This window comes from Bacillus rossius, chromosome 6 (assembly GCF_032445375.1).
Source record: "Bacillus rossius redtenbacheri isolate Brsri chromosome 6, Brsri_v3, whole genome shotgun sequence".
In the NCBI taxonomy this organism is placed as follows: Eukaryota; Metazoa; Arthropoda; class Insecta; order Phasmatodea; family Bacillidae; genus Bacillus; species Bacillus rossius.
Window position 1 is genome coordinate 51,385,678 of NC_086334.1, and position 13,495 is coordinate 51,399,172.

Below are 13,495 nucleotides of genomic sequence, written 5' to 3' on the forward strand. Positions count from 1 at the left end.
GAAAACTATTTTTTTTTTATTGTATTGCCGATGGCTAGACTATGGACTATATCTACATGATCAAACCAATGAACTATCAGCTGAATCAAGAGATATTGGTCGTCTAGAAACTAACAAAATTCCGATTAAATAGAAAATTACTAGGTATGATGCCTATAGTTACAGGTCACCCATGGGAGGGACCTGATGTCTGGTCCCTTAACTGAAGGGGTAGGCATGAAAAGTCTGATGACAAACAGTTATCCACCAAGACCAATGACTCTCGTCTTGGGTAAATAACTGTGATTACCAGGTAACAATATCTATCGCAGGAGTGGAAAAGACCAGAAGACAAACGGCACCCGTTTGTTGGTCTGTTAACATTTTTTTAAAGGATGGTGTGCCTTGGATGGGGTTCCTATTTACACTTAGAATTATGATTTGGGCATGACTCTCCCATGTCAAACTATAATATTCATTACACGAAGCATCTAAAAATCAGGTATTTTTAATTTGTATCAAATGATGAAGCTAATCACAAATTATTGACAAAGTTCAAAGATTTATTAAGTCAAATTTTTGTCTATATGTGCTAACAAACTATCAATTATAATGAATCCCTCTTTAATGTTGTTGGCATTCATGACTTGTAATTAAAAAGGTTTTAGTATTCAGAGTCTCAAACAAATTAAATGGGTACGCAGGTAGGTAGTTTTATCAAAAAATATTATACAAAAAAGATTAAAAATAATAATTTCCTAGTTATTAACACTGACAATTCTAGGCATATCGACCTGACGTAGCGGTTGATTCTACTAATTTAACCTTTCTCAAAAATAAAAAAAACTTTTGAAAACAAAGTGACAGGAAAATTATTTACTGAAACTGGAAGAAAAAATTCCAGCGTGTTATCATGCCCTAGTTTTTTGTTTGGCTTGATATTTTCTTTACGAAGGAACAGATTTTATACCTGGTGGATATAGTAAAATACAGTATTTAAAAGAAAATACAATTCAGCAACTGCAGGCCTTAACTCAAAATATTGGTTCTGTAGTACCTTTTTTTTTTTTTTTTCATTTCTGATTAGGTTTTTCGAAAATAGTTTTTAATTATTCAATAGAATATGTATTCTTTCTTTTAGAAGCTTCACAAATACTTAACATACACAAACTGGTATGTTTTGTGAGAGGAAAGTTGGTATCATACCACAAGGAGTGCTAAACGTCAGCACGACCACTGGTGACCTTCACACTGGCCATCTACCAACACAACTCCAGGAAGCTTGAACCTCGCCTCCATCACTCCATCACACCTCCTTGGCCCGAATGAACGAGAGCCTCGGAGGACTATCACAAACAGCTACAGGTGGCAAGAGTCCACGTCACACCCGACAGCCAGGAATCTCGCTCTCACCCTGGTTCTTAAACTCCTGGTTCACATCATGTTTACTCGTTTCATACTATTTCTTATAATGCATGCAACATTAATAAATACAATCTTACAACTATGAGTGTTAATGAGTTCTACGGAACTAAATTTGAAACATTTTCAATTTGAAATTAAAATAATTGTACCAAACAATCCTTGCTACTGAGAAAATTGCTTAAAAGATATGGAAAAATATTTTTGAGAATAAATATATAAAAACATTCACAGCATTTCCTCACATGTCAGAAATAACAGGACCTAGCAACCTAATGCAGACTAAGATTTTTATGAGTTTCTTACTTATATAAGTGTATTTAACTCAACAAAAAAAAAAGCTCTTGGATTCAACAAGCATTCATTACTCAAAAATATTTAAAAAAAATAAATAAATAAATTTTATTTTTCATATTACACAAACCCAATCATTTTTAAATATGGTGCTATAGAAAAATGGAGCATGAAGCTATTACCTGTATTGTATCGTAAGTGAAAACCTTTTCCTGAATTGCTGAAATCTGTCCGGAACTTTACAAACACGTGGTTTGTGTTTGATATTATTGAAATTGGTCTGTCTGTATTATGACAGTAACGACCAATCAGTTTTCCTGATGAATCAAGGCCATCTCGAATCTGGAAACATTTAAAGTAATTTTTTCCACTCAGAAAAGTCACTTTACATATTCATTCTTTTAAAATTAAACTAAAAATAAAACATTATTTTTCATAATGTATTTACAACTCCATAATAGTGATTAATGAGTATGAATCATAAAAAATGCAGGGATTGAACCATCAACTCTTCTTGCTTCACAAGGGTAATGTATGTAGCTATCACACCAATAGAAAAGTATTCTACAATTTTTATAGAGGTTATATTTGAAGCTGATACGGTTGCTGATACAACTGTCCGATGTTTTCACCTTAGGTTAGTGCCAAGAAAAACAAAAATTGTTTAATACAGTTTGTCGACTTTTCCATCATTTTCAGTGGGTTGATTATATCCAGACACAGTAAGAGGCCAGAAGACTACAGCCAAAAACTGTGCTTAGCTAGTGTTAATAGGAATACCAAAGAAAATTAACATACAGTAAAATGGTATTAAAAATATTTTGTAATAAGCTACTCTACAGAATGAAAAAATACAGATGAGTATTATTCTTCTTCAAAAATCGCTATGTAAATCTAACAACAAAATGTGAAATTTACCCCCTCTTAAACAAGAAACACAGTACAAAAATTAAAACATAGAGTAATGACAAACTCTGAGCGAACTAAAAATGCTGACAGCGCAGTAATGTGATCCAGGGGGCAAGGTCAACATCCACACGGTAAAAAATCTAAAACGATAACGGCTTGATTGCAGCCAATTTACAAAATGTATTGAATGCTGAATTAAACAAACGACTTTCACTGAAATACTGAAACGTCATTGTTTGATTGAACTCACACAGGCAGCAAATGTTTTTGACATTATCTACTCATACTTTTTGATCAAATAATAATTATTTGGCAAACAAAATAAAATAAAGCTGGACAGAAACTAGTATTTGTAACATATTTGTCTGAAAGGTTTTGTGTTAGTTGGCTGAATACAGGAAGCACCTTGCACTCAGCTTCTGTAAGGCTCAAAGAGGAAGTGGATTCGCTAATATGCTCAACTTTTAGCCCAAGAAACTTATTTAAAATGGTAAATACAGTACTTATAGATGCTCAGCCATACATGATAACACACAAATCAAGCAATTAAAGAACATGTTCCAGTGGACCAAGCAAGGTGCAAATGAGACAATATTTACACATGGATGATATGTCTTCTAAGTGTGGTAAAAAATTGCATCAATGAAAGTTGAAGTGTCTGCGAACTTACATTACTCATTAATTTTTTAGTTAGTAGCCAGTTGAGTAGATTAATCTGAATGTCTTCCTAACAAGGAAGTCTGGAGTAACATCTATATCAACTCAGAAAACAATATTTCATCACCATTACCATATTTATTACTATCCCAACCAATCTTTTAAAACTGATGTTATTCATGCCCATGTTAAAATATATACAGTAGAATCTCGTTATAGCGAGCACGGTAATAGCGAGAACACGGCTATAACAAGGTATTTTTGAGGAATTTACGCCGTGATCGCTTGTAGCGCGCCTTTATTTGTCTGCTTTATCTCCACCCCTCTCGCTCGCCACTAGACATCTTGCCGTTGACGCCTGTCACATTCTTCAGCCGTGCAGTCGCCACCTAAGTGCGTGGCTTAAATATAGAATCCCATCCTTTCTTTCTTTTATCAAACTTCCATTAGTTATCTGTGCCGTGTGTAGACAAAGTTTGAGATTGGAACAGAAACAACGTAAGCGTAAGAAAGTATTTTTTACAAATTAGAAATATGTATGTTTTTGTTTTTATAATTGCGTATTTTCACATTTTTTTTTATGGTTATCTTAAAAGAGATAATATTAAAAAGCCGCTCTAATGAGATTTGTTTCTTGGTCAACAAAAACTATTAATTATCAAATATTAATTGTTTATATTCTATTTATTATTATTTACGCGACGTCATACTGTACGCGTACGCAATACGACTGGATTCGTTGCTGCAACATAACATAGCATGTTATGCGGTATCAGAAGTAACGAGTAACGTAACGATAGTAACGAGAACTAATTGTTATAGTAACGAATACATACGGTTACACATTTTTTCGTTACTTTTACACCTCTAGTCGGCACTACCGTATTTATTTCCGAATCGCTAGGGCAGTTTTCTTGTAACTTTTGTTTCGGTCAGTTGTTGGGGTATCTGTCCGAGAAAGGGGTGGTGATGGTTTGAGTTTAATCCCAAATTTATTTTCTAAAAAAGTTGACAGGTTTCTTTAAATGAAAAGTATAGTTTTCCAGCAACTATTACGTTTGAGGCGTACGTGCGTTGCCGCAGCAGCACTCCTGCTTTTTTGTAAGGAATTAAATCGTCGCGGTACACTAGCACCACCTGTTAGCAACATCCCGAACCAACATGGCCGCCAGCAGACAGCCCGCGTCGACGATAGATAGCAGGACAATGCTGCGTCGGCCGCTTGCTGAGATGCTATACTTACGTGGCTTGGTAGGGTATTCTGGTTATTTTTACGTAATCGGTGATCGCATCCGTACTTATGGGGTATCGTTTTAAAAAGAAAATTCACACATCTGCTCACAGAAATTAAGATTTCGTTAATATAACCTGCTATTTTATAATTATACAGGTTTAAACACAATTTTTATGCTATTTTCGGTTTATTTTTATTTTTTGGGGGCCAAAATTTGTCCAATTCGGTTATAGCGAGGACACGGTTATAGCGAGGATCAAACCCGGAACCGTGGCACCTTGCTATAACGGGACTCAAGTGTATGTATATATTTTTAATGCTTATCGAGTTATTTCCAGCATTTATGCACTAAAAGGATTTTTTTTAATGTCAGTATAGTTAATGATGGGTGGAAAATATTTCGATAGGTACATATTTTAATCATACCTCTATGTAGTCAAAGTAGCATTCATTAGATTCTTCCAGTTCCATGTCCATAAAAATGATGTGAATAGCACTTCCTCTTGAAGTGGATATCTTCCAGAAACACTCTGCATTTTCGTGATATGGCAGTGGATAATTTGGAGACATAATGGCCCCGTTGCTAGATGACAGTGTTCCTCCACATCCTGCAACACAAACCAAAGTATTTGACGAGAAAACACTGGCCCACCGGCTGTTACAGGGGCTACCATAAACATCAGTCCACTGAAGGTTTGTTTTCTTATAAGAATACAAGCATATCTTTAAGATCGATGACACACAACACATGTCAGCTGGATGACTCCATGTGCACCAGGCTGTAGCATTGTCAATAAGAGCATATATGCCACAGAGTAAAAAGCTCAATTATTTCATTTTTAAGCATAAAAAAAAAGCTGACGATACTAATTTATCAGGGGTGTATGGAGATGGAGGAGGGGGGAACGGGAAGAATGTATCCCCCCCATCCCCTGAAATCCTAAAAAATGTATTATTCCCAACAACAAATGGAAAGGATTTGATAGTAAACAGCGGGTCATCACTACAATTTCAAAGCAACTCCTACCAAACTTTGCTTGCATATCTATAAACCATAATTTATAGCTAGTTTTCAAAGCCATTTAGTATCCAAGAATTTTCAATACGTGTATATCTGCAAAAATGTTGGTCAAATTTGCTGCCTGTGAGTAAACAAAACTTACTTTCCTCAGGATTTTCACAAAATATAGTTGTCACTCTCACTTAAATAAGTAAGATCCCAAACTATCAGTAAGCATGTCACAAATATATAAATATATAAATAAATAAATAAATAAATAAATAAATAAGCACAATGGTTATGTAATGTCATATGCACTTACAAGACCAACCAAATGTTAACTGTAAGCATGCTTGCCGACTAAAGTTTGTAATTTAACAAATCTTTACCACTGACTTGGGATTCTGTTCAAACTAAAACTTTAACTACAATGGATGCTAACCTGTAAGAGTTCCATCCCAAAGAATCTTAAAACCCTTATATGTTCTCGAGATATCTGTTTTGAAATGCAGGTACAGTTGATTGCTGAATGATGTTATTCTCTCTGGTAGTTGGTTGGAGCCACAGTATTTTCCGATCAAAGGTGACGTATCTGATCCTCCATTTCTGGAACACAAATAAAAGTTGATTCAACTGCAGTAAAATATCACTTCACTTTTTAGCTTGATCTCAAGCATGATGAATACCTGACTATACCTAGTTTTAGGACATATTGATGTAAACCAGGGGCTACGCCCCTTTTATGAGCCCAATGTGACCCATCACCCCAACACGTCCACACCGCCTCTGCAGTGTTTAAATATCCTGCCTCTCTGTGTGTCTGTGTGTCTGTGTGTCTATATGTCTGTGTGTGTGTTTTTTTTCCTGTAAAAGAAGTCCATAGAATTAGTGTCACATAACCTTAATTAGTACTAATAATTAATCATGTAAATTGTATGTGTTTCTGTTTCAGCCATTAAATGATAAGAAAGGAGCCATGCCATGCAAGGGTGTTTATGAAAGCACCCCACATAAAATATTTCTTGCAAACTTTTAAATTGAATTAATTAAATAGGTAAGTGATATATGTATGTTTAAAATTTGTTTAGTTGTAATTTATTGAAGGGTTAACTTTGTTTTGCCCTCCGCACTGTTTCGTGATTAATCTAATGATCTAACGGCAACCACTGTCCGTAGCAATCTGTCCAGTCTATTGAGATCACCACCTAAAGTAGGATGCTCATCACACCCCGAGATATCAATTTTGTATTCACTGAGCCAGTTCCATTGCCGAAGTATTTTTAAGCCTTTTCAACTCTCCTCAGAGCCTATATTGGATGGTAGACTGTTTCACTTACACATTTGATTTCACTTATGGATTCTTTTCCAATCATTGGAAAATTCTTAAAATAGTCATGGACCACAACTTATACCGATTGTGTCTTTAAGCCTTTGAACAGTTTTATTTGTCTTTAATGAGAGCTGCGGTAAATAAAATAACTCCTTATATATTACTTGGCGTATTATTTTGAGCAACCACGTGTTCGATTGTAGGGACTGAGGCATGTGGGATACCTAAAAATCCCCATGTTTAATCACTTATCATTTGCATGCCCAATATTTAGAGCAGGCCAGATATTGTGGTTGGGTTAAAAAAGTCGTAAACGAGTCTTGCTTCCACATGGGTCACGTCACGGCACTGTTGTAACCGATCTCCTTGTGCCCTTCCATTTTGTGGCAATCTAGATAATCAACTGATGTTAATAATAATAATAATAATAATAATAATAATAATAATAATAATAATAATAATAATAATAATCCCAAACATGTCAGTATAAATAGTGTGTGCTACATTTAGCATTCAGTGTCATAGTTGTGTAGTAAATTCCTGAGCTGCTAGTATGCAGCGCACAGTTTTTAAGTTGGCAGCTTTTTAAGTGATACCTAACAATAGAATAAAATAAAGTTTACTATACTACATATTACTTGAGGTGGAACAAAACCTTGTGGCTGGGGAACACTCCATGGTACAAGTAGTTCATTATTTAAGCAATCCAGCCATCCTATACTTCTATGAGCATGTTCTTAACAAACGGCAATTCAAGCTTAGCTTATTAGCGAATACAAACAATGGAGGCCCACCACCAATGAGAAGATGGGAGGTGGAGCCACTGTATACAAATATCTGGTGAATCAATTTCAGGACTTCTTCAGAACTTTAAAATAAAATCTTCTTAGAACTTTTTAAAAGTCACAGGGTAATTTTTTATATATTAATACGCAAATAAAAATAATACCTTATAGATCTACTATTCACAGGAATTTTCCAATCTTTTTGTTAGAAATAAAAAAAAAACTTTGAGAGATAATTACTATATGATTTAAGTAGACTGTCTATTTATATTTTATGTGACTATAAACGGAAATAAGGTGTCCAAAATCAAATTGCTAGGTAGCAAATAGCTGCGGAAAATTAAAATTTTGTAACTTCTGGCACCATTACTGTTTATTTTACAATTTTTTTGTGAGTTTCACAACCAATCTTTCAAAATTACTCTTTCGTAACTTTCGTGACTTCTGGCACCTGTAGACAACCTTGACATCAACCAGGGCTACGCCCTCCCTAAGCCCGATGTGCATCACACCACTGCCGACCCCCTCTCCTCTCACCGACACCCTCTGTTTGAAACCTCCCGCCAACAAGTGCGTGTGTGCGTGTGTCCGGTCTCACTACGTGAACCCTTTCGGTGCCCACCCTAACTGGAGCAGTGGAGACTGTATGTTTTTTAAATAATGTAATTCTTAAATATCTGTAATATGTAATCCTTAAATCTTAATTAACTTGCAATTTTTAAAAGGTTTTAATAGTTATGTTTAACTGTCTTTAATATTAATGTATTAACGGTAAGTTCAGCTTTTCCTGTGGCCATGACACCCGGGGCCGGGGGCAGTCTCTTCCGTTCGCCATGCGAGGTAGGACGCAACTCAGCACCTCGTCGACTTCAACTTTTGCTTGTAACCGATCCGTTAACATCCGCCATCGTAACTATTTTTAAACCTTTTTTAATCAACCTTCGAGGCCTACCCCCACGGCAGACTGTTTAACTTAGTTAATTAAAGCTCCCCTGAAGCATTTTTAGATTAATCGGCGGACTTATACTTTCGGAGCTGGGCCACACAGTGTCCTGGTCAGCAAGAAACCTGGACTATATGCTGTTTTCTGTGTGCGTCCTGAGTGTACGTGTCGGCACCAATAAAGCTCAATATTCACTAGACTCGTTGCACTTAATTCTCCACCACGAGTTTCCCAGCACAGAGACGGAGGTGTGACCCCACGAGCAGTAACATAGCGTGCCCGCCACTGAGAGCAGGCCGGTGAGTGCTAGCGGGGGAGAAGTCGAGCCTAGCTCCACACGGGTCACGTCACGGCCCTGGGACAGAGTCGGTAGCCGGGTCCACGTGCCCATCCACGTGGTGGCGCCCAAGATATAAACGTACGCCGATTCAAAAACCCCCCTCATGACAACCTGAGTCAGATTGTAGCTGCATGGGCGTGTAGCTGGCGTCTCTCGTCCGTCAGGGCAAAAAATATAAATAAAACAAACAAGCTAGCTCCTCCGTGCAGTGCGGCCAATGAAGCTGCTATCCTTGTAAAGGGACGCAAAAGGCAAAAACTACTGGTTTGTTATTGTGCCTTATGATTACCAGTACAGCAAAGGATTTTCCAAATGCCCCTTGCAATAACACAATACCTGATTATATTACTACTATACAAAAACAAATAAAAAATTATTTATCACTTACAAAACTTGAAACTCTCAAAATCACCTGAACAATAAAAAATTTAAGTCAATTCCATAAACGTAAAATCTTTCAATAAACAGTTTAGTTATTCAATTCTTGTAATTTCAATCCAAAGCATTAATTAACTAAATTTAATTCATTAACTTTTAGCGTATCTGCATTTAAGGCTGAATGGGTATTTAGTTTCTGGACATAACTTGTATTAAAAATAAATAAGTTCTTAGTAACAAATTTTTAATGCAGAAAACTACTCATTATGATAACTGTACAAACCTAATTTCCAGGAAGTCAAAATTACATTGAATATTTTGCTCCACTTCAAAGTCAATTTTTCTCAGCATAATCTGCTGGCCGACTGGAACTTCGATAGTCCAGACGCAGTCCTTGTTGTGCGGGTAGTTTCCGGGGTAGTTGGGAGACTTGATGGATCCCACCGGGCTTCTATATGTTCCTCCACACACTAGAAAAATCACAACGGCATTACCACTTCTGGGTATGCCAAACTTACAGGTTTGAATCAAGTAGAAGTACCAAAGCACAACCTGTATGCCCAAACCAATGTTAATTTAAAAAGGAATCAATTACAGTATTTTACCAAGCATAGTTCCGATTCTATAAATGAATATCTTGATTCTAAGAACAGAGTCTATTTAGGGTAGCTGAACATTATTGCAACGGCACATTTCACTATTTGTTGCGGAGCAGGAGCAGGGTAAATGGACAGAGCTGTTGCCAGATTGATAATGTGAGGCATTAAAATCACTACTGTCACTACCAGTGAATGACTTCAGTCCCCGCACCCTACCAGTAACAGTGTCAATCCTGAGCAGCATCACAGAATGTAAATATTAAACTCATTAAAAGCTGCAGGAATATTAGCAGCTGTTCTGACACTAAAATGGAGTGAGCCAAAATGTTTAAATGACTAATCTTTAAATCTTAAATAAATAGTAGCAGATACTGAAACAAAATTCAGTAATGACGAGGTAGTGAAATGCAAGAAAAATCAGAATTGCATTTAATAAATGCCAAAAAATACGTGAATCAATATTACACACCATAACATATGTACGCAATGAGGAGCATTCCAAATAAATGCCTATTAAAATTAATACTAAAAATATATAAGGTTAAATATACAACTTTAAGTATACATACATGCATCCTGCATGCGATCTTATACTAAAAAGGCAAAACATAAATATTCAAAATGTACCTTTACTTTTAAAACCATTAACCATGAAAAAGACTGCAGTGTTAAATACCCTTAAATCTAAAATAGGATTCATTAAAAATTACAGTATAAATTTACAAATATATGCATTCCCTCAACATAAAAAAACAAAGTTTATTAAAGTTTCCTAAATGTGTGTGGCGTAGAAACTAATTTTAAAGTTCAAATCTTTGATAAACATTAAACTGTAGATGTATCCTTGAACAAATTACAAAAATGATGGAGGACGAAAACTCGTGAATAAGTTCAGGGTAAATAGTCCACCGTGCAGCATTAAATTTTACAGTCTGCAGAGTTTCTTTAAAGCAAAGCTTTAAGTTCTTGAGCAAATTTCAAGAAGGGTAAAAACGACCATGAACCTCTAGGGACGTGTAGTAACGATAGTTTCCGGTAGCAAACAGCCTGGGTCAAACAGCAGGGGCGGGTCGAGACTTAATTGCAGTTTGATGCATAGACTAAGGTACTTTGCGTGCATGAAAAGGAATGGCTCACGCAAATTTACTGGTCATAAAAAGCATAAGCACGCCTAAGCCAAATAACGTTGATTGCCAGGAACTTCCTTCTGGTAGCAACGAAGCCTGGTATCAGTCCGATATCAGCTACAATAAATTTGCATTGGTCGTGGTGCAAAAATTATTTTGAACTCCAAACATAGCACCTCGATGGCATACTTTCAAACACTCCAACTTATACTTCATTATTCTGGCATAACTAACACTTGTAATACTCCAATAATTATATGGCCGTACTCTCGAAACATTTTAACAAACCGCGTTGATGGCACACGGCTCGCTACCACCCGGGTCAAGGCCTCACAGCTGACACCTGAGTCACACTTCTCTTCCTCTCCTTTTCCCCTCCAAACGCTGCACTATGCACTAGTGACGCACGGAGGTAAATGACACACTTGATTGTGTTTTCCGCTCACACATGTAAATAAATACTAAAAGCATTTATATTCTCACCTAGGTAATAAATAAAATATTGCCACTTAAAACTTAAATCAAATTTAAAACTTATAGCTGAAAATATAATTCACAATTTCTAGTCTCATTCTAGCCTTTATAATGTCTTTTAAAACCATTTACAACTTTTCACAACTTCTGCAAACTTTATAATAAGTATAAATATAATCACCTAAACAAAATAAATAAATAAGTTATAGCAATAATTAATTAAATCTATGGTTGCAAAATAACAGAAAATAATAAAGTAATTACCAAATTAATGGGCATTCTTCAGACAAATGCTTGTTGACTTACTGGCAGCTCAAATTTTATGTTATTTAAATTAACACCTTTAATATAAAATATTATTGCAATTTTTTATATTTAAAAAACACAAAATGATATACATCAGCTTAAGACTATATTTATTTATTTATTTATTTATTTATTAGATTTGTGACATTAACACCAACAGCCGAAGCTTTGGAGGTGTGCACAGAACAAGTAATAAAAACACGACACATACAAGCGAATAAATACAACATAAACAGGATAATAAAAGACGACACATACAAGGGAATAAATACAACATACACAGGATAATAATAATAAAAAAAAAAGCTTAAGTGTGTGTATATATATATATACAACATAAATATCAAAACATTTAGAATTGCTATATGTGTTGACATCGTCCGGGCTTGCGGCCCCTTTTAAGTCCGATATGCCACCGCCCAAACACCACCCACCCTCCATTCAAACCTCCCGCCTACCCGTGCGTACGTGTGCGTGCATGTGTGTTCGCCCGGCAAGAGGGCGCTGTCGAGCCAGTGCGCCGCACCCCTAAAACATAAGTAAATATAATTGTGTTAATTGTTTTTATATTCCCTAAGTGCAACGTGACGGCAGATCGGCCGGGAGGGTTTTATGTACTTTTATTTTAAATAATGTATTAAAATATCATAGCGTTTCCGGACATTTCCGAGGAAACCCGAAGCCAGACAATAATTAAATTTAAATCTTAATAATTATAATTTGTACAATCTTTTCTCTTTATTCAAAAATTGTCAAATAATTTTTAATTCATTCTTGTCATGTTAATTTAGTTTCCCGTGGCACAAATTCTCAAATATCTTTAAACGGCAATTGTTTCGGCGGGAGGACGCCATGTTAGTCGAGCGAGCCATGATCTCAGCCAGTCCGCCGCCATCAACGACCGAGAGTAGACGCTTCAGCACTCCGGGGACCTCACCGCTTGTTTCACCGCCAAGTAATTCTGTTTCAATTTAATTCCGTATAAATCGTTTTCTTTTTGTCCTCGGAGCTCCTCTCGGTCGGGGGACTGCATAAATAGTTGTCTCACGACCAGCAACGGCCTTTTCTCTTTCGTACTACGTAATGTGAAATGTGACCACGTGGAGGTCTTCATACCTCAACCGATTCGTGCCGCGGGCGTTTAAACAGTTTCAATTGTGTACGTGTGTAAGTTGCATTTGCCGAATAAATCAGGTGTGTAAATCAAAAGTATTATTTTCTTATTTATATCTGTTCGACCACGTGGAGTGTGACGGCGTGTGGGACGCCTGAGAGCCCACTGCGTAGGTAATAGCGTGCCCGACGCTGAGAGCGGGCAGGGATTCATGCTAGGTGTATTCAGGGAGAAATTAAAATCACGCCTCACATGGGCGACGTCACGACCCTGGGAAAGAGTCTCACATCGGTCCGTGCACGTGGCACGGTGGCACCCTTAAAACCCAAGCACGCATTACAATTCAATCAGTAAATATCAGAGACTACGGCCCCCGTATCAAGAGGTGCTGCCGCGAGTGGCACCGTAACAAGTGCCTCCCAAGAGCGTGGGGAGTGATAGAATTCGCATAGTACTGAGACCTGTACGAGCGCGTGAGATAGGCGGTTTTTGCGCGGAGAGCGCGGAACTAAAGTCGCGCTGGAATTATTGTTCGCGCGGAGCGCATAGCGGGACTCTGGCTCGCCGGCCACGTGGCCAGCCAAGCGAGCACGCTTCCAGGAAT

At 36.9% G+C, this 13,495-nt stretch overlaps 1 protein-coding gene across 1 annotated transcript in view; it reads right to left on the reverse strand.

Annotated features, from left to right (window-relative positions):
- LOC134533174 (cubilin) overlaps positions 1 to 13,495 on the reverse strand; it is a 343,648-nt gene that overhangs the window by 196,503 nt on the left and 133,650 nt on the right. Inside the window, exons 24-27 of the mRNA XM_063370538.1 lie at positions 9,555 to 9,741; positions 5,938 to 6,101; positions 4,922 to 5,103; positions 1,878 to 2,037 (exon numbers count right to left, since the gene is read on the reverse strand). Coding sequence (XP_063226608.1) covers positions 1,878 to 2,037; positions 4,922 to 5,103; positions 5,938 to 6,101; positions 9,555 to 9,741 — 693 coding nt within the window. The remainder of the gene's footprint in view (positions 1 to 1,877; positions 2,038 to 4,921; positions 5,104 to 5,937; positions 6,102 to 9,554; positions 9,742 to 13,495) is intronic.